Source organism: Heteronotia binoei, chromosome 13 (genome assembly GCF_032191835.1).
Source record: "Heteronotia binoei isolate CCM8104 ecotype False Entrance Well chromosome 13, APGP_CSIRO_Hbin_v1, whole genome shotgun sequence".
NCBI classification, from domain to species: domain Eukaryota; kingdom Metazoa; phylum Chordata; class Lepidosauria; order Squamata; family Gekkonidae; genus Heteronotia; species Heteronotia binoei.
Genome location: NC_083235.1, coordinates 14,181,745 through 14,207,099, shown reverse-complemented (window position 1 = coordinate 14,207,099; position 25,355 = coordinate 14,181,745). Strand labels below are relative to the sequence as shown.

Below are 25,355 nucleotides of genomic sequence, written 5' to 3'. Positions count from 1 at the left end.
GGGGCTAGAAGCCCTTCTGCTGCCCCCCCCCCCAAGCACAAGAATACAGAGCATCACTGCCCCAGACAGAGAGTTCCAACAATATGCTGTGGCTAAGAGCCACTGATGGACCTCTGCTCCAGATGTTTATCCAATCCCGTCATGAAACTGTCTATGCTTGCAGCCGCCGCCACCTCCTGTGGCAGTGAATTCCATGTGTTCATCACCCTTTGAGTGAAGAAGGACTTCCTTTTAACAGTTCTAACCTGACTGCTCAGCCATTTGCTCAATGACGATGATGGTGGTGATTGTTATTAATTAAGATTTTTATATTGCCCTCCCCACAATGCTGGCTCAGATCAGGCAAGCCTGGGCCACCCACGTTCAGAGCAGAGACAAAACAGGGGTGGTTTGCCGTCGGCTGCCTCTGCGTGGCGACCCTGCCGTGCACTTCCTTGGTGGTCTCCCCTCAAAGTACAAACCAGGGCCGACCCTGCTTAGCTTCCGGGATCTGATAAAATCAGGAGCTAGCCTGGGCCATCCAGGTCGAGGGTCTTCCCATTCTCACCCAACGGTGCGTCCCTGGGGCGGAGCTCCCCCGAAGCCCCGCCCACAAACCTTCTGCAAGTGCATGTTCTTGGTCAGCTGCTCCTCCAGCATATTCTGGAGCTTCTTGTTCATCTCGCGCAAGTTCTCGTCTCCCGGCTTCACCAGGTCGCGCAGGACGCTGCTCAGGCTGCTGCGGTCCACCTGCCCGTGGGCTCCCGACACGTCTGCCAGAAAAGGAGGGGGGAGGAGGGAGGAGAGCATTTGATGGGCATCTCGAGGGTCAGCAAGGAAACAACGCTGTCAAACTCATTTGTTATGAGGGCCAGATCTGACATTAATGAGACCTTGTTGGGCCAAGACATGTTGGGTTGGGCTGTGTTTGTTCCCTTTTTAAGATTAGGTAGCAGAGATATAGACTTTATAAAGGAAACAAACACAGTTTAAGATTTAAAAAAAATACTTAAACATTACTACTCATTGTTCTTAAGAACATAAGAGAAGCCATGTTGGATCAGGCCAATGGCCCATCCAGTCCGACACTCTGTGTCATGCAGTGACCAAAAACCCAGGTGCCATAAGGAGGTCCATCTGTGGGGCCAGGACACTAGAAGCCCTCCCACTGTTGCCCCCCCCCCCCCCAAGCACCAAGAATGCAGAGCATCACACATGGTGGCCAAAAAACCCCAGGGGCCATCAGGAGGTCCACTAGAATGTCAGAAGCCCTCCCACTGTTGCCCCCTCAGCACCAAGAATACAGAGCATCACTGTCCCAGACATGAGACCATAAGAGAAACCATGTTGGATCAGGCCAACAGCCCATCCAGCCCGACACTCTGTGTCACACAGTGGCCAAAAAACCCCCAAGTGCCATCAGGAGGTCCACCAGTGGGGCTAGAAGCCCTCCCACTGTGCCCCCCGCAAGCACCAAGAATGCAGAGCATCACTGCCCCAGATAAGAACATAAGAGAAGTCATGTTGGATCAGGCCAGTGGCCCATCCAGTCCAACACTCTGTGTCACACAGTGGCCAATATATGTTTGTGTGTGTACATACACACACACACACACACACATATACATACATATATAATAATAATAATAATAATAATAATAATAATAATAATAATAATAATAATAATAATATATTTTATTTATATTCTGCCCTCCACGCCGAAGCAGGCTCAGGGCAGCTCACAACATATAAAATCTACAATTTACAATATAAAAACATTATTTCAATGCAATATATATAATTTACTAATTAAAACCATTATAATTAAAGCCATCAAAATTACAATTAAAACTAAAATTTACAGTGTTATACACGCACACACACACACACATATACTGTGGCTAGTAGCCACTGATGGACCTCTGCTCCATATTTTTATCTAATCCCCTCTTGAAGCTGTCTATGCTTGTAGCCGCCACCACCTCCTGTGGCAGTGAATTCCACATGTTAATCACCCTTTGGGTGAAGAAGTACTTCCTTTTATCCATTTTAATCCGACTGCTCAGCAATATCATCGAATGCCCACGAGTTCTTGTATTGTGAGAAAGGGAGAAAAGTACTTCTTTCTCTACTTAAAGGTGCTTTCTTTGTATTTCTCCCATGGGATCCAGGGAAATGAGCAAAGGAAGCTCTGGCTCTTTCCTTCCTTCCTCAAGGGACCAGGAGGGGGAGGAGCCTCAACCAATAAAAGGAAGAGAGGCTCGGCTCAGTAGCTCTGCTGTGCGACTGAGAGAGCCTGGCAAAGCAAGCTCTGCCTCCTCCCTTCTTCCTCAAGGAAGGACCCTCAGCTAGTGGAGAAAATGAAGCTTTTGCTCTGTAGCTCCTGTACGATTGAGCAAGCCTTGCAAAACAAGCTGTGATGCAGAAGGAAGCAAGAGAGAGGGAAAAGGAAGCAGATGACAGCCAGTTGCTCAGGGGTCTGATAGGAGCCCTCCGGGGGCCTGGTTCGGCCCCTGGGTCGCATGTTTGACACCCCTGCTCTGGTCTGATGGTACCATTTGAGGCAGAGTCCCCCCCCCCCACATAAAACCGTTCCCCGCCATGCAGAAAACCAGTGCGTCAATGAGAAAAGATCCCTTTCGCCCTGATATCTAGAAGAACAGAAGAAGGATAAGAGGAAATTCCGTGGAAGACCTCTTCTATTATAGTTTGCCCACTGTACTCGGAACCTAGACACAAGTTTCTGACTGAAATAACAAATCGATTGTATTTGGCCTCTGACATGGATAAGTTAATATTTCTATTATCAGATATTGACTCTACGGTTTCTTATAAGGCAGCACTTTTTGCTTTGGCTGCTAGTAAAATCAGGGCAAAGGCAGTGTCCAGTAGACAGTAAAATGATGCTGTTAACCGGACTATTAGAGCCTGATTATGGAATCCTGGGGTTGCTGTATGTAAGTAAGATTCTGAATAATCTAATATGTTAATCTTAGAGTCCTTGACTGCTTTTAACTTGAAAGTTGCTGTAATTGCAATGACCAATGGTTTTGCGCAATAACTTTTTACTGTACTGACCACAGGAGGAGAAAACAAGGCAGGGATCAAGTGGCACCTTTAAGACCAACAAAGTTTTATTCAGAAGGTAAGCTTCTGTGTGCTAGAAGCACACTTCATCAGACTGAAGTGAATGAAGCGACGGAGTGTGCTTCTAGCACACGAAAGCTTACGTTCTGAACAAAACTTTGCTGGCCTTAAAGGTGCAACTTGACTCCTGCTTTGTTTTACTGCTTCAGACCAGTAGGGCTGTCCACCTGGATCTATCTAAAAGGAGGAGGAGATTGGGTTTATACCCTGTCCTTTCCCTTCCCCTCCCCACAACAGACACCCTGTGAGAGAGCTCTGACAGAAGCTGCCCTTTCAAGGACAACTCCGCCAGAGCTATGGCTGACCCAAGGCCATTCCAGCAGCTGCAAGTGGAGAAGTAGAAAATCAAACCCTGTGATGTAGGTGAGGCTGAGAGAGCTCTGACAGAAGCTGCCCTTTCAAGGACAACTCCGCCAGAGCTATGGCTGACCCAAGGCCATTCCAGCAGCTGCAAGTGGAGGAGTGGGGAATCAAACCATGTGAGGTGCGTGGGGCTGAGAGAGCTCTGACAGAAGCTGTCCTTTCAAGGACAACTCTGCCAGAGCTATGGCTGACCCAAGGCCATTCCAGCAGCTGCAAGTGGAGGAGTAGGGAATCAAACCCTGTGATGTAGGTGGGGCTGAGAGAGCTCTCCCGGAAGCTGCCCTTGTGTGGAACAGCCTCTGACAAAGTTACGACTGCTCCGGCAGCTGCCATGTGGAGAAATGGGGAATCAAATCCGGTTCTCCCAGATAACAGTTCACTCATTTAGCCACTACACCCAGGACCGACCCTAGCCCTTCTGGCATCCTAGGCAGCACAGCTCCACCCCCCGCCCTTGCTGCCTACTCACGAGTAGCCCCACTTCTCCCCACTTCCTGGTCTCTGGTCTCCTGCTGCAGTTGGCCTGCCCCGGCACTGATGGACAGTGAGAACAAAGTGTGGTTTCGCCTGCTGATCAGCTGATCAGTGGGGAAGGGGGGGGGCTTTGGATAGCCCAAGAGCAGGGCACTGGACCGCTGTTCAGGGCATTGAAATAGACCGGGGGGGGGGGGAGGGAGGGAGGAGGTGGCTGGGGAGCGGGCAAACTAGGCATTTGCCTAGGGGGGAAGGCCGAATTCGGTGCCCCCGCTGTGCTGGCGCCCTAGGCAACCATCTAGTTCGCCTAGTGAGCGAGCAGGCCCTGACTACACCCAACTGGCTCTCTAGTTTTCTACGGGCAGGGATTCGGAGGGGGGGGCAGAGGGTTCAGGAGGCACATTCCATTATGTGAGCCCCCACCTAAAATCTGGAGTGGGGTAGCTGAGACTCATGTTTATCACTCTGGTAAGAATGAGGCCTCAGGGAGTAGCTTCCCTCACTTAAAAGCAGGGCTGCCAGTCACCAGGTGGAGTTTAGAGAGCTCCTGGGGTAACAACTGGTCTCCAGGCAACAGGGGTCACCTGAAGAAAATGGCCACTCTGGAAGATGAACTCAGTGGCATTCTACCCCATTAAGGTCGCTCCCCAAACCCCGCCTTCCTGAGGCTCCACCCCCAAACATCCAGGTATTTCCCAATGCTTAGGTGGCAACCCTACTTAGAAACCATCTCGCATGTCAAAATCTTCCTACTTTGGGTCCCTTCCTCGGCAGATGTTAGACTGGTGATGAATGCCCTCCTTCTCTGGGTGTTCTTGACCAATCAGAGATGGCATAACACCCATCACGGTGCCACACAGCCAATCAGGCTTGGCTATATGGCGATACCGTGAAGCCAATTCAGAGTGTGGGTGGGAAGCAGCGTTCTCAGTTCATATTGGCGCCGGGGCAAGAGGTACCCTGCAAACACTTTTGCTCCGTTTTAGGCTCCACCCCCAACAATCAGACTTGAGGATGCATTTTGTGCGGGACAGATCTCTTCATTCGACACATGTCTTCATGTTGGTTCTGTGTTGCATTTTAGCAGAAATAAACCAGATGACCACAGCGGCGCCAACTTCCTCCCACCCTAGGCTCTCCCCATCTAGGAAAGCCGGTGCTCTATCACCTCTGGTGAGGGAAGTATCTGGACAGCCCTCCGCCCGCTAACCATTACCCACCACTCCCCTCTCCCAAAGCCCTGAATAGATCTCATCTCTTCAGGGGGCTGATGTAAGTTTGGGGTCTTTTCCCTGTAGGAAGGCTGAGGAACCGCTCAGCCGTGAAATTAGCAACGCAGTGGGAGAGAGATAACGGCACCAGCCTTTCCTCCGCCCCCACCTGAGGAAAATAGGCTCAAAAAAGGGGGGGGGGAAACAGGGGGAAAGAAATTAAATTAGATTCCCCCCTTCCCCTCTGCTAGAACAAGTCATCCAACGGCTCGGCCAATTCCACCGGGAGGGCAAGCACAGACTCTGTGGGTTGCGCCACATGGGTCCCAAAACAATGGCTTTAGCTCTCCATTTCAAGGGTCTAGACAAGTAGGGGGCTGGCAGCGGAGGGAGAATCCGGGTGGCTGCACGACTAGGAAAGAGAGAGATAGAAGCGAGAAAGCGTGGCAGCCCCTCGATTCAATAAACCTGACGAGTTTTATTTGATGATTCATCAGTTCCCGAATCAAATCAATCTGGAGGGGGGGGGGCAAAAAGAGAGAGAGAAGGGGGTGGGGAGAGTTCTTTCCGTTTTCCAGATTATGGATGTCGGTATCAACAGCAGGCACCCGCGGGAAAAAAAGAAGAAAAATTGGCTGCTCCTCCAGTATATGAGAAGAAGGGGAAAAAACCGACAAGGAAGAAATCCCTGGAGCCATGCTTTAAGTGTTTAACTTAAACATTTTTTTAAAATCCTCCTACATTAATCAGGGTCACCTTTTCTATACGTCCATAAAAAGGTATGAAACTCCCCCGTGGCTGACTTAAGTATGTTGCTGTAAGAAATTAAATGCTTAGGACGTGGGCGGAAATCAGCAACTCTGAGCTCGTGCAGAGTGTTTTCTCCTCACTGCACCGACTGAGCTCTACCCATCTGGGGCCAGGAGAGAAAGACACAATGGTTAGGCAGCGGGACATTCAGGTGGGCTGCAGGATGGGATGCCCACTAGCCAGTGTCCTGCATGGGAAGGGGGACTCATTAAAACACAACATAAGAGAAGCCAAGTTGGATCAGGCCCAGGGCTTCTTTTGTAGCAGGAACTCCTTTGCATATTAGGCAACATGCCCCTGATGCAGCCAATCCTCCAAGAGCTTAGAGGGCTCTTAGTATAGAGCATACTGTAAACTCCAGGAGGATTGGCTGCAACAGGAGGCGTATGGCATAATATGCAAAAGAGTTCCTGCTACAAAAAAAAAAGCCCTGATCAGGCCATCCAGTCCAACACTCTGTGTCACACAGTGGCCAAAAAATCAGGTTCCATCAGGAGGCCCACCAGTGGGGCCAGGACACTAGAAGCCCTCCACTGTTGCCTCCCCGCAAGCACCAAGAATACAGAGCATCACTTTCCCCAGACAGGGAGTTCCAACAATATGCTGTGGCCGATTTTACCAGGAGATAGTCCCTCAATAAGTAGATTTCAGGGCCATTTCAATCTTTCTAATTTGGAGATCACTAGGAAGCTTCTTATGGGAGTGAACCCACAGATTACAGATCCTTGTGCAAAGCTTTTTGCAATTGCATGTAAAATTCGCAATGCTATATTATGTCCCGAAGCCAAATTTTGCTATTTTATATACCCTATTTCCTGCTGTTCGTACTGCAATATTTGAATATTTTGTAAGTATTTTAGCTTTAGTAAATTCTTTCTGATTTGTGCTTGTCGTTGACTGTATTAAAATCGAACGAACAAACGACAGGGAGTTCCATCTATATCTTGTGGCTAAGAGCCACTGATGGACCTCTGCTCCAGATGTTTATCCAGTCCCCCCTTGAAGCTGCCTATGCTTGTAGCTGCCACCACCACCTGTGGCAGTGAAGTCCATGAATTAATCACCCTTTGGGTGAAGAACTTCCTTTTATCTGTTCTAACCCAACTGCTGAGCAATTTCATGGAGTGACCACGAGTTCTCGCACTGTGAGAAAGGGAGAAAAGTACTGATTTCTCTACCTTCTCTATCCCATGCAGAATCTTCTAAACTTCTATCACGCCACCCTTCAGTCGACGTTTCTCCAAGCGCTTTAACCTTTCTTCATAGGGAAAGGGTTCCAACCCTTGAATCATGCTATTGGGATTTGAGAGACCAGCCATATTCTGCCAAGCAGCGCTCAGATCTACCCGATTCCTCCTACAGGCTCAACTGCTCCAGGCCCTGAAATCAGAAGCCATTAAGCCTCTCTGAGCCCCTCTTCGTTTCAGAAAACCACCTCTAGTGGGAAGTACCCTGGCTACTAATGCAGTCCTTCCCACTTTGTTGTTGTTGTTCAGTCACACAGCCAAGTCTGACTCTTTGCGACCCCATGGACAAAGTCACGCCAGGCCCTTCTGTCTTCCACCATCTGCTCAAATTCGTGTTTGTTACATCAGTTACGCTGTCCAGCCATCTCTGTCATGAGCCCTGACGAGGAGGAGCTAGAAGGGTTAACAGACCTGGAAGAGTTGCCAGCCAGTTCCTCAGCTGAACAAACAGCAGCTGGCCCATCAATCACTCTCCAGGCACAAGTGTCAGCTGTTGACCATCAATCTCCTCCAAGCTCTCCTCCTCTCATCTCAAGAGTTCGAAGCAGGCTTCGGAAAGAACTTTCAGAGTGAAGACATGAGACACGCCGATGCTTCAGATCTCTCAGCCCTGAATTCTAGCAGAGTCACTGCCACCCATGGAGCAGGCTGATTGAGACTCCCATATAGCTCCCACCCAGGACCTGGTAACCTTGTGGAAGCAACAAGTCTATTCTCTGGCTTGCATCCATGCTCCTTCCTGATCCTGACCTGCTTGATTTCCTTGGCACCCTGAGCTTTTGGCTTCTGGACATTGACTTCTGATTCCAGTTTGTGATTCTGCATTGATGACCTGGCTTCTGCTTGGCTTCCTGGACTTTGACCTTGGACTGGCTTTGGACTCCTGCCTGCCTGCCTGCCCCCTGAGAACATGACAGATTGCTTCTACCTACACATTCACTCCACAAGATGGATGAGGAGGCAAGCAGAGGCTCTGGGCAGCTAGCAGCCTTGCTTATGCAGGTGCAGCACCTCACCCAAATGGTGGCTTCTCTGCAACAGCAGCAGCAGCTGCAAGCCACTGTCGCTGCCCCACCCAAATGCCCGGTGCTTCTCCCAGAGAAGTTCGCTGGGAAGGTGGAGGAATTTCCTGCATTCTTGGCACAGTGCAAACTGTATATTGAATTGCATGCCAGAGACATCCCTAATGACAAGACCAAGATATGCTTCATTGTCAGCCTCTTAAAGGGGCAGGCAGCTAAATGGGCTACCCCCTTGCTTATAGCCCCATCGCCCCTGCTGACTGACTAACAGGGCTTCCTGGATCATATGGCAGTAGCTTTTGCTAACCCCAAGCTAGCAGCCAGCGCCAATCGGAAGATCCGGACCCTGAAGCAGGGTAGAGATTCGGTTTCCCAGGACTCCACTGAGTTCAAGCTTCTGGCCCAAGACCTGGCCTGGAACGAGGTTGCCTTCATGGACCAGGATACGGAGGGGCTGGCTGACGAAGTCCTTGATGAGCTGGCACGAGTAGACCGACCGGCCACGTTGCAAGGTCTAATCACGCTGTGTCTCCGCATCAATGGCTGCCTGGAAAGCCGCCGCCAAGCTTGCAGCAGCATCCCTCTCAGCTGCCTCGCCGCCCAGCAACGGTGCCAACCCTGAAGCACATCAGCCCCAGGACTGACGACCCCGAGCCTATAAAACTCGGGGCTGCATGGCCGTGGCTCACCCCTGAGGAAAAAGCACGGCGCCGCTCACAAAATCTCTGCCTGTACTGTGGAGGGGCAGGGCACTTCTCCTCCGGCTGCCCCGCCAAGCGCACCCAGCCCAGTACTGTGCCACTGCCACCAGTAAAAGACCAACCCCAAGTCTGAGTGGACCCCCCAACTTGGGGCACCTAGCCAGGTCCCCTGAACCTTACATTACTGGCCAGGGCCCGTTCCCCATACCAGTCACACTCAGCTTGCCAGACGGGTGTTGGCTGTTTACGCCATGGTCGACTCCGGGGCAGCCTGCTGCTTCGTCGACGTGGCCTTTGTGAAGCAACACCAGATCTCAGTGCAGGACAAAGACACCCCGACCCTGGTCAAAGCCATCAACGGGCGCCTCCTCTGCTCCGGTGACCCAGGAGACCCACCCGGTCACGCTCCAGATCCAACACCATCACGAGCAAGTACAATTTGATGTTGCTCACATGCCCCGCTTTCCCCTCATTCTGGGACTCTCCCGGCTCATAAAGCACAACCCCCTTGTGGACTGGGCACAGGGAAAGATGAGCTTCAAGGACCCTTGTCCTCACCAGGCCCGGTTGGCCACCCTGGCTGCCGCCGCCCCAGCAGCTGGTCCTCTACTTCCCCCGGGCTACACAGACTTTGCCGATGTCTTGGAGGAAAAGGGGGCTGACCAACTCCCCCCGCACCGGCCTTATGACTGCGCCATCAATTTGGTACCAGGGGCACCCCTGACCATGGAGCGGCTCTATCCCATGTTCGAACCGGAGCTAGCAGCCCTGCGGGACTTCCTCGCCAAAAATCTGGAACGGGGTTTCATCCGGCCATCCATGTCCCCGCTGTCTGCCACTGTTCTCTTTGTCAAGAAGAAAGGCGGCGAGCTCCGGCCCTGCAATGACTATCGAGCCCTGAACAAGATCACCGTCTGGGACCACTACCCTTTGCCACTGATCCCAGAACGACTGGATAGCCTTAAGGGGACCCAGGTCTATACCAAGCTGGACCTCCGGGGCGCGTACAACTTGGTGCGGATCCGCGCAAGAGACGAATGGAAGATGGCTTTCAGGACCCGCTATGGCCAGTACGAGTATCTCGTGATGCCCTTTGACCTGACCAATGCCCCCACTGTCTTCCAAAGGCTGATGAACGACATCTTCCGCGACTGCTCGACCGCTTTGTGATCATTTATTTAGATGACATTTTAATTTATTCCCAAAGCCCCGCCCAACACGCAGGGCACATCTGCCAGGTCCTGCAACGCCTGCACGAGCATGGTCTCCACGCCAAGCTAGAGAAGTGTGCCTTCGACTTAACAGCAGTCAAGTTCCTTGGCCACATCGTCTCACCCCATGGGACTCGGATGGACCCGAACAAAGTCAAGGCGGTCCTGACCTGGCAGACGCCACGGAACCGCAAGGACGTACAGCAATTCTTTGGCTTTTCCAATTATTACCACCAGTTCATCGCTGCCTATGCCGATGTAACCATTCCTCTGACCCAACTCCTCCGGCCCAAAGAGCCATTTCACTGGACTCCAGAGGCAGACCACGGCTTCACCACCCTGAAAACCTGCTTCAGCATTGAGCCGCTCCTGCGTTACCCAGACCCGCAGCTGCCGTTCACAGTAGAGACCTGATCCTGACCTGCTTGATTTCTTTGGCACCCTGACCTTTTGGCTTTTGGACATTGACTTCTGATTCTGGTTTGTGATTCTGCATTGGTGACTTGGCTCCTGCTTGACTTCCTGGACTTTGACCTTGGACTGGCTTTGGACTCCTGCCTGCCTGCCTGCACCCTGAGAACGTGACAATCTCCTCTTTTGCCGGCCCCTTCTTCTTTTGCCTTCTGTTTTCCCAGCATCAGGATCTTCTCCAGTGAGTGCTCCCTTCTCATTTGGTGGCCAAAGTATCTGAGCTTCAGCTTCAGCACCTGACCTTCCAGGGAACAGTCTGGATTGATTTCCCTTAGGGCTGACTGATTGGATCTTCTTGCAGTCCAAGGGACTCTCAAGATTCTTCTCCAGCACCACAGCTCAAAAGCATCTATTCTTCTGCGCTCGGCCTTCCTTATGGTTCAGCTCTCACAGCCATACATTACTACTGGGAATACCATCGCTTTAACTATACGGACTTTTGTTGGCAGGGTGATGTCTCCACTTTTTATTATACTGCCCAGGTTCGCCATAGCTGTCCTCCCAAGGAGCAAACGTCTTTTAATGTTATGGCTACAGTCACCATCTGCAGTGATCTTGGATCCCAGAAATGTGAAGTCCGCCACTACTTCCATGTCTGCCCCTTCCCACTTTAAAGCATGCCAAGCAGAGGAGCCTGAAGTGTACACTCTGGCGCTGTCTCCAGCGATCAGACTGGGGTTCGCAAAGGGCTGAGCTGGAGAGCTCTTGGGGTCCTGACACAGGCCATGCTGTGGGAAAGGCCCACGTGTCCACCCATCCGCCCCCTCCGGTGGCCGTCCGCTGCAATTTGCTCTTCTCGATTCCCCGGAGTGACACCGGGCCAGAGCGACTGCGACATTTCGATCGATCCGGCCTGCTCTCCCTGCTCCAGGACTTCAGCCCTCATCAGCCAGGCTGTCTCTCAAGACCGAAATCCTTCTGTACTTTGTCTTTGAACGCGCCTGCCTCGCGCACGCACTCTCCGCTCTTCCCCGGCTGTGGAAAGCAGCCAGGAAGCCTCTCTCCCAGTGTCAACTCTTCCAACCAGGAAATGCAAACTGCCTGGCCTCCCTGCGCATCGACATGCGACGCCCGGTGCGAGCTCAGACCTGGCATCGTACAGCTGTCCTCTTTCCCAGCGACCTGTGCCATCTTGCTCCAATCACCGATCTGAATTCGAACCTCCAGGCTACCCTTGAATGGCATAATGCCTGCTCACCAGTTTGCAAATTAAAATTCTGCACCCTTCTGCAACTGCATCATTTGCGCAAACTGGCATACTTGCGTTTTTAAAAAAACACACAAAAAACCTGTGCATTACCATGTAAATGTGAGCGTTTCACTGAGTTGCAGGGATAAGCAAAGCCCGACAGAGGGGACTGGAATCCTGCTGCTTAATCACTGGAAATCCTATTCTGGTCTCTTCCACCTGCAAACGCCAGAAATCTTATTCCTCTCTTCTAAGCGATCTCTTCAAACGCTGCCTGAACATGAGCTGGGAAATGGCTTTCTTTTTCTTTTTCAAAAATATGAATTTGACAAGCGGTTCCAGAATTGTGTATTTGAATTAGAGTGATCACACAAAAGAGAGAGAGAGAGAGAGAGATCTAGTCTGACCGACCGACATGCAGGGCTTCTTTCGTAGCAGGAACTCCGTTGCATATTAGGCCACACACACCCAGATGCAGCCAATCCTCTTGGAGCTTACAGTAAGCTCTGTACTAAGAGCCCTGTAAGCTCTTGGAGGATTGGCTACATCAGGGGGTGGGTGGCCTAATATGCAAAGGGGCAGCAGGAAAAAGAGACCCAGGATGAGATGGATTGAGAGAGGATGTTTTGGGGGACACAGATTCATAGGGTCACCGATAGTCTGATGCAACTGGACAGAACTGAACACCTCCCCTGCCATGTATTAGGTTAACTAATACACAGACAGGGCAGATCCCCAGTTTGCTTGACAACAAGTTTTGAAAGGGCATCGACGCACACATCAGTTACCGGACCGCTGCACGAAACCTCTATTTGCATATCCGCTCCTGTTCACCTATCAGGAATCCCAGTAGCCTCCAAGCTCCGCCCCCAGTGGACCGCACGCCACCTCAAAGCACCCCTTAAAGCTGCAGCCTCCCAAAAAGCTGCTGAGGTGCCAGCACCACATGGGTCCCGCAGCTGTCGCATCTCTCTAACTGCTCAGCTGTAGGCTTGCGTCTCCCTTTCACTGCTCCCTTTCTACAGGCGAGCGTAGGATATCCTGGACACTCATGCAGAAGAGCAGATGTGCAATTCATCCACTGTGAAAAGCAGGGCTCCCTCCCCCCCTCGGAAAAAAAAGACGTTGGAACTCTCAAGAGGGAAATGAAGGAGAAACGCACCCCTCATGAACTTTTAAACATTTTTTGGGGGGGGGATTTTGTTTCCACAAAGAGGTTCCAAAGCTCTGCTCCACCGTGTTCCCGGAGGGGGGGGGGGGGAACCCTAACGAAAAGTGAATCGTCACTGTGCATGGCAAATACGAAGCTCAGATGTGCACCCTGCTTAATTTAAGAGAGAGAAAGGGGGGTTTGTCACACACAGAGACACAACAGGCGACTCTTGGGGCAGGACGACGAAGTGGTTGGAGAAAAAGGCTAACGGATTTGGTTTCCAAAGAATTTGGAGGGCAAATCAGACTATGACAGGCAGAGGTAGAAGGAAGCCGTGCAAGAGGCAGGAGAAGGAGGAGGATGGTATTTTTAGCGTTCATGAAATATTCACCGGCTGGGCTGCGCGTTGCCAAGCGGAGGCAAAAAGCGACCCCGGGCAGGCTATTTATAACCGGCTCCTGTTCCCTGCCCGCGGCGTGATTCTGTGTGGAAGGCCGTCCCCCGCCCCGTTCAGGCTCCCCGTCCACACTGCCCCCTCCCCAGTTTGGCATCCCCGCCAGGCTGCGCCCATGGGCTCTGGGCTTTCGATCCCGGGGTGGCTCAAAGTGGTCGGCCAACGAACTGGCAGAGCCGCAAATGGGGGATGAGACAAAGGCAAAGCCATCCAAGGAACACGAGAACGTTATCCTAGAGAGACTGGTGCTTTAAAAAAAAAAAAGGGTTGTATTTTGATGTCACTTTTATACACAGATACCAAAACATTCTCTTTTCTTTTGCAGTGCATATTCAGCGACCAAAGAGTTTACATGACAAAATATCTATGCCGATCTAAATACGAATGGCTAATATTAATATCGCTATACAAATATAGTGAACGAAAAGCACGCTGCAAGCATCTCATAGGCTGTTGGGATTCGGCATCAATTATCCACGCAGTGGACTTTTAAAATAAATCTATAGGATAGGAGTTGAGGAACTATCATTTTGGTCCGTGGAATATCAGTTTACCTGTCCAGTTTCTTTATTTTCAAAGTCCGAGGCACTAATAACATATTTGTTAAGAGCTCTGAGTCCAGTAAGGCCTTGGAGACTAAAGGAGGGGGCTCCAAGCTGGTGCGGAGATAGGGGGAAGCAAGCTGAGCATGGGAGACCCCCCCCCCCCCGTTTCTTATACTGCAGGGGTGGCCAACGGTAGCTCTCCAGATGTTTTTTGCCTACAACTCCCATCAGTCCCAGCCAGCATGGCCAATGGCTGGGGTTGATGGAAGCTATAGGCAAAAAAAACATCTGCAGAGCTACCGTTGGCCACCCCTGTTATACTGCATCAGGACTGATGTGGTGGAGGCTGATCAGGAAGAACGCGCAGGCGGGAATATGACTGGACAGCTAAGTTCCCTCGCGTCCCGGCGTCCCAGCCTCTTGCTCCAGTTGACTCGCCTGAAGATTTGCTGAGCTTTCCTGCACCGAGAGCAAAAAGTTGACCGACCGCCATCCGGCCTTCCAGCTTGGTGCCTTTCGAGGTCAGGAGCCCGGTGCTGAGTGAGCTCCCCCCGGGGCTCTTTGCTCCGCATGGCTCAGCAAACGATTCCTTCCCTTCCCCCGCCCCGTTCCACCTCTGGCGCGCAGCTTCCGTCCTCTAGGCCGACGGAACGCCTCAGGGCTTCTTTGCCGAAAGCTCGGCAGCTTTGAGAGGAGGGATGCCAGCCTCCAGGTGGGACCTGGAGATCCTCTGGAATCAGGCCCATAGCCAGGATTTTAAAAGTTGGGAGGGCACGTTAAAAAGTTAAGGGGGGCACTTAGCATCTCCCCTCCCCTGATGCAACTCAGGTCATCTGATTCAGGGTCCCTGACCTACCTACCTATCTACCTACCTTCCCTCTCACCCACCCACCCCTGCCGCTGTCACAGAATCACAGAGTTGGAAGGGACCTCCAGAGTCATCTAGTCCACCTCCCGGCACAATGCAGGAAACTCACAAACACCTCCCCCTAAATGTACAGGATCCTCATTGCTGTCAGATGGCCATCTAGTCTGTTTAAAACCCTCCAAGGAAGGAGAGCCCACCGCCTCCCGAGGAAGCCTGTTCCACTGAGGAATCGTTCTAACAGTCAGGAAGTTATTCCTAATGTTGAGCCGGAAACTCTTTTGATTTAATTTCAACCCGTTGGTTCTGGTCCTACCTTCCGGGGCCACAGAAGACAATTCCACACCCTCCTCTATAGGACAGCCCTTCAGATGGCGATCATATCTGCTTGAGGGGCCACAGGGGCAAAAGCGGAGAGGCCAGGGGCTGCCCCTCTGTCATTTCAATTCCATGGAAGGGGTACTCATGAGCAGGAACCTGAGTCAGGGGCAGGGCCCCCACAGGCCCCTCCTGTAGCTACAGGCCTGCCTGGAAGTACAGCTCACCTCCAGATTCCAGAGGTCAGTTTCCCGGGAGAAAATGGCTGTTTTGGAGGGTGGACTCTTCAGCAGTGAACCTCACTGAAGTCCCTGTCCAACCCCAGGCTCCTTCCCCAAATCTTTGTGAGCTACTGACATTAAAATTGTAAGCCTCCTGATAGCACTTGGGTTTTATTTGACCACTGTGTGACCCAGAGTGTTGGACTGGATGGGCCATTGGCCTGATCCAACAAGGCTTCTCTTAGGTTCTCCAGGAGATTCCCAAACTGGAGTTGGTGACGCTAGCTCCCAACCCCTTGCTGGTGGCCAGGGGGGAATCTGGCAACCTTACTTCAGAACCAGTGCGGTATAGTGGTTGAGAGAGTCAGGTTAGTAGCTGGGAGGCCTGGGTTCAAATCTCTGTTTGTGTCACGGAAGCTCATTGGGTTACTTTCGCCCGATTGCAGTCCTCTCAGCCTGACTAACCTCACAGGGTTGTTGTGAAGATAGAGGAGGAGAAAGAGGACAGCGTAGGCCGCTTGGGGTCCCAAGAGAAAGCCAGAGAGAGAGAGCCAGTTTGGTGCAGTGGTGAAGTGCGTGGACTCTTATCTGGGAGAACCGAGTTTCATTCCCCACTTCTCCACTTGCAGCTGCTGGAATGGCCTTAGATCAGTCATAGCTCTGGCAGAGGTTGTCCTTGAAAGGGCAACTGCTGTGAGAACCTCACCCACCTCACAGGGTGTCTGTTGTGGGGGGAGAAGATATAGGACAGAGATGGCCAACGGTAGCTCTCCAGATGTTTTTTGCCTACAACTCACATCAGCCCCAGCCATTGGCCATGCTGGCTGGGGCTGATGGGAGTTGTAGGCAAAAAACATCTGGAGTGCTACCACTGGCCACCCCTGATATAGGAGACTGTAAGCCGCTCTGAGTCTCTGATTCAGAGAGAAGGACGGGGTATTAATCTGCAATTCTTCTTCTTCAATCTTCCCTCTAAGCTGCAGAGTCTTGGGAGCGACTGGCCTTAAAGTTGTGAGCTCCTGCATAAATTATTGTGCTCTGGGGCCATCCTTCCTGAGCTAAGACAAAAAGGTGTGAGCTGGAGGGTAAAAATCTGTGAGCTAGCTCACGCTAACTCAGCTGAGAGGGAACACTGGTGGAAATGAATGAGATAAACACCTTCCTTCTTGCTTGGCAGCAGAAACTGCCCTGGTTGCGGAAGGCGCGTTTCGTGGCGGTATGAAAAACAAGGGCTGAAAAAGCAATGGCCAGCCTCTCTGGGACTCCCGCTAATATTCAGCTCTTCTCTCTCCCCAGGCTTAAGAACAGCGGCAGTTCCTTATGGCAGAACGAAGAGCCCTGCAGCTAGAGCTGAACTCGAGCCAGGGCCCATCCTATTGCCCGAGGACTAGACCACGGCTCTGAGCAGATCTCGATTTTGCTGCTGTAATGCACCAGCATGGACTTGGGCGCTCTGGGAATCTTGGCTTCTATTTAAGTATTACAATCTCGAAGTTTGCTTGGATTGCCGCAGCGAGGCAGTATCTCAGGGGAGTGGGGCACAGAGGATTGTTGGAGGTCAAGAATTGGACCTTCACGGCGTTGTACTTCCCTGCCCTTCCTCATGAGGAAAGAAAATCGATATATGAAAAACATTGTTATTGGCAGAGGTGGAATTCTAGCAGGAGCTCCTTTGCATATTAGGCCACACAGCCCTGATGTAGGCAATCCTTCAAGAGCTTACAAGGCTCTTTTTTGTAAGCTCGTGGGGGATTGGCTACATCAGGGGCGTCTGGGCCCAGGGGTGGGATGCTAGCAGGAGCTCCTTTGCATATTAGGCCACACACCCCTGACGTAGCCAATCCTCCAAGAGTTTACAAGGCTCTTTTTTGTAAGCTCTTGGAGGATTGGCTACACCAGGGGTGTGTGGCCTAATAAGCAAAGGAGCTCCTGCTAGAATTCCACCCCTGATTATTGGCATAATTCACACGGGTTGCAGGATTCACATTCTCTCGGGGGAGAAGGAAGCAGCGGCAGTGTTGGACTGATACCCTGTTCTTCACTCGGAATCTCAGAGCGGCTTACGATCACCTTCCCTGCTTCTCCCCGCAACAGATGCCTTGTGAGGTCAGCGGGGCTGAGAGCGCTCTGAGAGAACTGTTCTTGAGCAGAACAGCTCTGAGAGGAAAGGGATCGACCCAAGGTCACCCAGCAGGCTGCATGTGGAGGAGAAGAGGGCAATCAAAGCCAGCTCTCCCGATTAGAGTCCGGCGCTGCTGCACCCTCACCTTTCTCCCCAATGGAGACCCAAAGTGGCTGACATAACTTTTCCCTCCTCTGTTTTGACTTCAAGGCAACCCTGTGAGGCAGATTACGCTGACTGTGTGACTGGCTCAAGGTCACCCAGCAAGCCTCTACGGCAGAGCAGGAATTTGAACCTGGATCTCCCGGTTCCTGGCCCAGCCCTCTAACCGTAACACCACACTGGCTCTCGGTACAGAATGTGCAGAAGCCATATTAAAACCAACCAGAAGCAACAAGGGGCCCCGTTAAAGCCCTGTGCCCCTCTGTGCCTATGTCTGGGATTCCCTGACAGACTGTAACATTTTATGGCAGGGGTGTCAAACATGCAGCCTGGGGGCCAAATCAGGCCCCCAAGCAACTGACTGTCATCTGCTTCCTTCTCCTTCCCTCTCGCTTCCTTCTGCATCACAGCTTGCTTTGCCAGGCTTGCTCAGTCGCACAGGAGCTAGACAGCAAAACCTCTATTTTCTCCATTAGATGAGGCTCCTCCCTTGGGGAGGAAGGGGGGGTGGGGGGAGGCAGAGCTTGCTTTGCCAGGCCCTCTCAATTGCACAGCAGAGCTACTGAGCCAAGTCTCTCTTCCCCTGGGGGAGGAAGAAAAGAGCCAGAGCTTCCTTTGTCTAGTTCCCAGGACCCCGTGAGAGAAATACAAAGAAAGCCCCTTCAAGACCAACGAGCGCTAATGCTTTAAGCATGATTAATTTTTAGGTTTGTCTGTGTCCTTTATAAAGTTTAGATCTCTGTCACATAATCTTAAATATAAACACACACGGCCCGGTCCAACGTGGCCTGGCCGGACAAGGTCTCATTTATGTCAGATCTGGCCCTCAGAACAAATGAGTTCGACACCCCTGCTCTATGGAAGACGGAGCAAAGGAGCACAATAATAAAGAAGCAAACGATCGGAGAACCAACACTGCGTGGGCCCAACAGCCTTCTTCTTATACGGCAGGCTTTCCCCCATGTTTCCTGCTTCCATCACATTTCGAATGAGAACGTAAAACAAAAGCTAGCCAGAATGCTCATTGGCATTACAAATTCCCCTTCCTCTCCATTTTCTCTTAGGTCCTCACAAAAAGAGCATGAAAGTAGGTCACTGGCAGTTCGAACCTGACATGCAGAAGAAGAAGACCACAGATTTATACCCCGCCCTTCTCTCTGAATCAGAAAGCGGATTACAATCTCCTGTATTTTCTCCCCCCATAACAGACACTCTGTGAGTTGGGTGGGGCTGAGAGAGCTCTCACGGCAGCTGCCCTTTCAAGGACAACTCCTGTGATAGCTATGGCTGACCCAAGGCCATTCCAGCAGGTGCAAGTAGAGGAGTGGGGAATCAAACCCGGTTCTGTCAGATAAGAGTCCACGCACTTAACCACTACACCAAACTGGTTCTCTCTTAGGTCCTCACAACACCAAACTGGCAGAAGTCCCCTCAGTCCATGCCATCCAGATATCTGTAATTGTTGTGAGTCGAGGACAAATGACATCAGACCCAAAGGTTGCCGTGGACCAAAGCCCTGTGACAGATGTTCTGAGACCCAGGAAGTGACCACAAGTGCGAGTTCCACCACAAATTTTCCTGGATGCAACAGGAACCAATCTCACCTTATCTCGCACCTGCACCCCCCTGCATCAGACGGAAGCGGAAACTGCAGCTCATCCAACTGATTTAGAACATAAGAGAAGCCATGTTGGATCAGGCCAATGGCCCATCCGGTCCAGCACTCTGTGTCACACAGTGACCAAAAAACCAGGTGCCATCAGGAGGTCCACTAATGGGGCCAGAATTCCAGAAGCCTTCCCACTGTGCCCCCCAAACAACAAGAACACAGAGCATCACTGCCCCACACAGAGAGTTCCATCTAAATGTCCTCCACAAAACAGGTCCCTGATGCCAAGAAGGATGGGGACCGCTGACCTAGGGTACAGAGATCAGTTCACCTAGGGTACAGAGAGGCAGTTTGGTGTAGTGGTTAAGCGTGCGGACTCTGATCTGGGAGAACCGGGTTTGATTCCCCACTCCTCCACTTGCAGCTGCTGGAAGGGCCTTGGGTCAGCCATAGCTATCTCAGGAGTTGTCCTTGAAAGGGCAGCCGCCGTGAGAGCTCTCTCAGCCCCACCCACCTCACAGGGTCTCTGTTGTGGGGGGAGAAGATAAAGGAGATTGTAAGCCAGAGTCTCTGATTCAGAGAGAAGGGTGGGGTATAAATCTGCAGTCTTCTTCTCTCAGGAGGCCTTCTGCTGATTCCGTTTGCCTATTTTTCACCAGTGTTCTCCACACCCTTGCCCCTAGTAAGGGTCAATCACCAGAGGTCGTCATGATTTCCAGATACACACACACACAAATTACAAAAAACACCCCCTCCCTTCAAATTCTGCCTGGGTCCTCACGCCTGATTTGGTCCCATATAAAGTACAATCTCCTGGGAAAGGGTCAGCATAAGAGATGGGGTGGGTGCTCTGGGCCTTCCCGAGGATGCCCGTACCAGAGAGGTGGCAGCCCGCAAAGAACTTCCCTGGTCCCCTGCCTACGACACTGACCCAGGGCTTTTTTTGGTAGCAGGATCTCCTTTGCATATTAAGCCACGCCCTGTACGAAGAGCCCTGTCAGCTCTTGGAGGATTGGCTACATCAGCAGGGTGTGACCTAATATGCAGAGGAGCTCCTGCTAGAAAAAGCGCAATCATTTTCCACATCCAGCTGGAATCCATGCAGTCAGGGATTTTGTTGTAGTAAGAGCTCATTTGCATATTAGGCCACCCCCCCTGATGTAGCCAATCCTCCTGGAGCTTACAGTAGGCCCTGTACAAAGAGCCCTGTCAGCTCTTGGAGGATTGGCTACATCGGGGGAGGGGGGGTGGCCTAATAGGCAAAGGAGTTCCTGCTCCCCCCCCAAAAAAAGCCCTGCACTGACCCATCCGAACGCCAATAGCCGCTCACCTATTCGGCTGTCCATCACGTAGGTCTCGATGATGGCGCTCTTCCGGCACAGGTCCTCGGCCATGGAGGCGCTGCTGACCTCAAGGTGCTTCACCTGGAAGGAGGAGGTTTGTGTTACTCCCAGTCAGTCCCACGTACCCCCCAGCTCAGAAGTCCCCAACCACTGCCAGATCTCTCTGGAGTTCCGCCCTAGCATGGTGAGCAGCGCTGCAAAACGGCTGCCGCAGGAGGTGGAGTGAACCACAAAATGGCCGCTGCCGCTTCCCTTCAGTCGCACGGCTGTGCTGTGGCGTTTTTTTAAAAATCCACGCAGCCAATCAGATCCCCATCGGCCAATTGGAACCCTAGCTAGGCAAAAAGCCCCACTTTCTAAAAACGCTTGGTGGGCGCCCAGAGAAGTGTCAGCAGGCTCCACATCAGAGACCCTGGTTCAAGCCCACAGCCATGCTGTGAACCTGGACTCCCCCAGAGCGTGGCGTCCCCTTTCCGGGATTCCCTCCCAAGGAGAGAGAGGCCAGCTGCTTTCAGATTCTCAGGCCACATTTCCAGCCAGAGAGGCCCTGAGGCACTTGGAAGTGTTTCCAGGCACTTGAAGTATTAGGGCAGGGGTGGCCAAACTTGCTTAACATTAGAGCCACACGGAATACATGTCAAGATGTTTGAGAGCCCCAAGACGTGAACATCAGCGGAAGGAAGGAAGGAAGGAAGGAAGGAAGGAAGGAAGGAAGGAAGGAAGGAAGGAAGGAAGGAAGGAAGGAAGGAAGGAAGGAAGGAAGGAAGGAAGGAAGGAAGGAAGGAAGGAAAATAGATGGGGAGAGATGGAAAGAAAGCAACTTTAACTGTAAATGAATTCTCCAAACCGCCAGCTATCTTGGTTTGAAGAAGTGTTTTAAAAAGAGAATAAATGTTTGAGAGTTTCAAGATGTGAACATCAGATATTGGAAGGAAGGAAGGAAAACAGATGGGGAGAGAGGGAGCCTGCAGCAGCTGTTTTGAAGCTCTCCCTTTCTCACAATACAAGAACTCGTGGGCATTCGATGAAATTGCTGAGCAGACAGGTTAAAACGGATAAAAGGAAGTACTTCTTCACCCAAAGGGGGATTAACATGTGGAATTCACTGCCACCGAAGGTGGTGGCGGCCACAAGCATAGCCAGCTTCAAGAGGGGATTGGATAAAAATATGGAGCAGAGGTCCATCAGTGGCTATTAGCTATTCTGGCCACTGTGTGACACAGAGTGTTGGACTGGATGGGCCATTGGCCTGATCCAACATGGCTTCTCTTATGTTCTTATGTGACACAGAGTGTTGGACTGGATGGGCCATTGGCCTGATCCAACATGGCTTCTCTTATGTTCTTATGGAGAGATGGAAAGAAAGCAACTTTAACTTTAAATGCATTCTCCAAACCGCCAGCTACCTTGGCTCAAAGAAGCGATTTAAAAAGAGCAATGGTTTCTCCAAACTGGCCAACAGGGTGAGGGGGGCTCGGAAGCCGCACGATATGTGTGAAAGAGCCACATGTGGCTCCTGAACTGCAGTTTGCCCACCCCTGTATTAGGGAGTGGGATGAGGGGGACAACACCCTTCAACCCTGGCTGGGTTTGCCTTGGCAAAACTGGGCTTGGGACAGATCCCCACACAGTTCACAACTTACCCTTCCACTGAGACTCCTCCCCTGATCCCTGTGGGATCAAAGCAGGCAAAACTCTTGTGTCAGACGTGGAATTTCAACCTGCCCCCCCCCCCATGGCGTCCTTCTGCCTTAGGCGAAGGTCATCGTGATCTCAGACTGCTGATCGACAGTCACGCGGGGTCAAACCGTTCCCAGCCAGCCAATCCCAACCCAGGCCCCGCCCTGCCCTACCGCCCGACTTGACCGCCAATACCTTCTCCTCCAACAGCCACTTCTCCTGCTGAACTTCAGCCAGGCGCTGGAAGAGCTCAGAGATCTCTTCGTCCGAGAGGTCGGCCGGCCGCGGGGGCTGCGACTGCGACTGGGGGCTGCCCGTGGTGGACTGCAACAGAGAAGGTGACAAGCGGGGTTGGCCTCCAAATCGGGACCCTGGATCGTCGTGATGGTTTCCTCCGACGGTGCTCCTGACTTCTCACCGTTCTCTTAGAATACCAGCATCTTTCTCCTGACCTGGATGGCCCAGGCTAGCCTGACCTCATCAGATCTCTGAGAGCCAGTTTGGTGTAGTGGTTAAGTGTGCGGACTCTTATCTGGGAGAACTGGGTTCGATTCCCCACTCCTCCACTTGCAGCTGCTGGAATGGCCTTGGGTCAGCCATAGCTCTTGCAGAGCTGTCCTTGAAAGGGCAGCTTCTGGGAGAGCTCTCTCAGCCCCACCTACATCACAGGGTTTGATTTCCCACTCCTCCACTTGCAGCTGCTGGAATGGCCTTGGGTTAGCCATAGCTCTCGCAGAGCTGTCCTTGAAAGGGCAGCTTCTGGGAGTGCTCTCTCAGCCCCACCTACATCACAGGGTTTGATTCCCCACTCCTCCACTTGCAGCTCCTGGAATGGCCTTGGGTCAGCCATAGCTCTGGCAGAGCTGTCCTTGAAAGGGCAGCTTCTGGGAGAGCTCTCCCAGCCCCACCTACCTCACAGGGTTTGATTCCCCACTCCTCCACTTGCAGCTGCTGGAATGGTCTTGGGTCAGTCATAGCTCTGGCAGAGTTGTCCTTGAAAGGGCAGCTTCTGTCAGAGCTCTCTCAGCCCCACCCACTTCACAAGGTGCCTGTTGCAGGGGAGGAAGGTAAAGGAGATTGTCAGCCACTCTGAATCAGAGTCTCAGATTCAGAGAGAAGGGTGGGATACAAATCTGCGGTCTTCTTCTTCTCTGAAGCTAAGCAGGGTAGGCCCTGGTTAAGGCTTGGATGGGAGACGACTGAGGAATCCCAGGGTCGGGAAGCAGAGGCAGGCAACGGCACGCCGCCTCTGCTTACCGCTTGCCTTGAAAACCCTACAGTGTCACCATAGGTCCACTGCGATTGGACGGCACTTGTCACCACCAGGGCTGACCCTGCTTAGTGTTTCTGGGAGCTGACAAGATTGGGCTAGCCGGGTCGCTTCATTGACACACTAACTCCCTCTCCAATGGGAGCCCACAGCCGCTTCCAGAGTTCTTACCTCCGTTTTACTCAGCTCGGTAGGTTAGGCTGAGAACACGATTGACTGCTGCAAGGTCACCTGCCGGAGGATTCTAATCTGGATCTCCTAAGTTCTACTCTGATGCTCTCCCTGCTATGCATTACTGGCTCTCACCAAGGGAGAGGTGTTAAGAAGATGATGATGATGATATTGGATTTGTATTCTGCCCTTCACTCTGAATTTCAGAGTAGCTCACAATCTCCTCCCTTCCTCCCCCTCAACAGACACCCTGTGAGGTGAATGGGACTCAGAGAGCTCTCCCAGAAGCTACCCTTTCAAGAACAGGGTCTCAGAGCGGTCTACAATCACCTTTCCCTTCCTCCCCCTCAACAGACACCCTTAAGGAAGGTGGGAAGAAGAAGATATTGGATTTATATCCCGCCCTCCACTCCGAAGAGTCTCAGAGTGGCTCACAATCTCCTTTACCTTCCTCCCCCACAACAGACACCCTGTGAGGTAGATGAAGATATTGGATTTATATCCCGCCCTCCACTCCGAAGAGTCTCAGAGCGGCTCACAGTCTCCTTTACCTTCCTCCCCCACAACAGACACCCTGTGAGGTAGATGAAGATATTGGATTTATATCCCGCCCTCCACTCCGAAGAGTCTCAGAGCGGCTCACAATCTCCTTTACCTTCCTCCCCAACAACAGACACCCTGTGAGGTGGGTGGGGCTGGAGAGGGCTCTCACAGCAGCTGCCCTTTCAAGGACAACCTCTACCAGAGCTATGGCTGACCCAAGGAAATGCTAGCAGGTGCAAGTGGAGGAGTGGGGAATCAAACCCGGTTCTCCCAGATAAGAGTCCACCCACTTGACCACTACACCAAACTGGCTCTCCAAGGTAAGAGTCCGCACACTTAACCACTACACCAAACTGGCTCTCCTGGGGTGGGGCTGAGAGAGCTCTCCTAGAAGCCGCCCTTTCAAGGACAATTCCTATGAGAGCTACAACTGACCCAAAGCCATTCCAGCAGCTGCAAGTGGAGGACTGGGGAATCCAACCCCGGTTTCTCCCAAATAAGAGTCCGTGCACTTAACCACTACACCAAACTGGCTGTCAACTGGCTAAGAAATGTTGGTCCAGTGCTAAGAAACCCAGATCCCTCTCAAGTTCACCCTTGCTACTGCGCTTAAAAAGCATCTGTTCCATTCATTTGCTCTCCACCAAAATAAATAAATAATAATAACAATGCATCAGGAAGCTGGTCTAAATGTGCCGCCTAAAGCATCAGATGGGAACTAGGAAGCTGCAAGCGAGCTGCCATCTGTGGTACAGATTTGTGTGGAAAAAATTATTATGAGGGCATTTAAAAAATTCTCTATCTGGTTTTTAGACTGGCTTTGCTAAATTGTTTACAGGGCCACATTAGCAGGGGGTTTTCTGGACTTTTTGATGGCTAAAAACACTTAGCGATTGCCAGAAAGGTTCTTGGGGGGGAGGGGGGTGCCCCTGGGCACCATGTTGGGGAAAGGAAAGGTTCCCTGTGCAAGCGCCAGTCGTTTCCAACTCTGTGGTGACGTTGCTTTCACAACGTTTTCACGCAGACTTTTTAACGGGGTGGTTTGCCATTGCCTAAAGAGCTCCGTGGCGCAGA

The 25,355-nt window shown here is 51.9% G+C and overlaps 1 protein-coding gene across 2 annotated transcripts in view; it reads right to left on the bottom strand.

Moving 5' to 3' along the window:
• The window catches only part of GRIPAP1 (GRIP1 associated protein 1), a 125,487-nt gene that overhangs the window by 10,646 nt on the left and 89,486 nt on the right, over positions 1–25,355 (bottom strand). For both annotated transcript variants that reach the window (XM_060252712.1, XM_060252713.1), the window contains 3 exons: positions 22,493–22,621; positions 20,605–20,698; positions 598–752 (listed from right to left, as the gene is read on the bottom strand). In XM_060252712.1, coding sequence (XP_060108695.1) covers positions 598–752; positions 20,605–20,698; positions 22,493–22,621 — 378 coding nt within the window. The remainder of the gene's footprint in view (positions 1–597; positions 753–20,604; positions 20,699–22,492; positions 22,622–25,355) is intronic.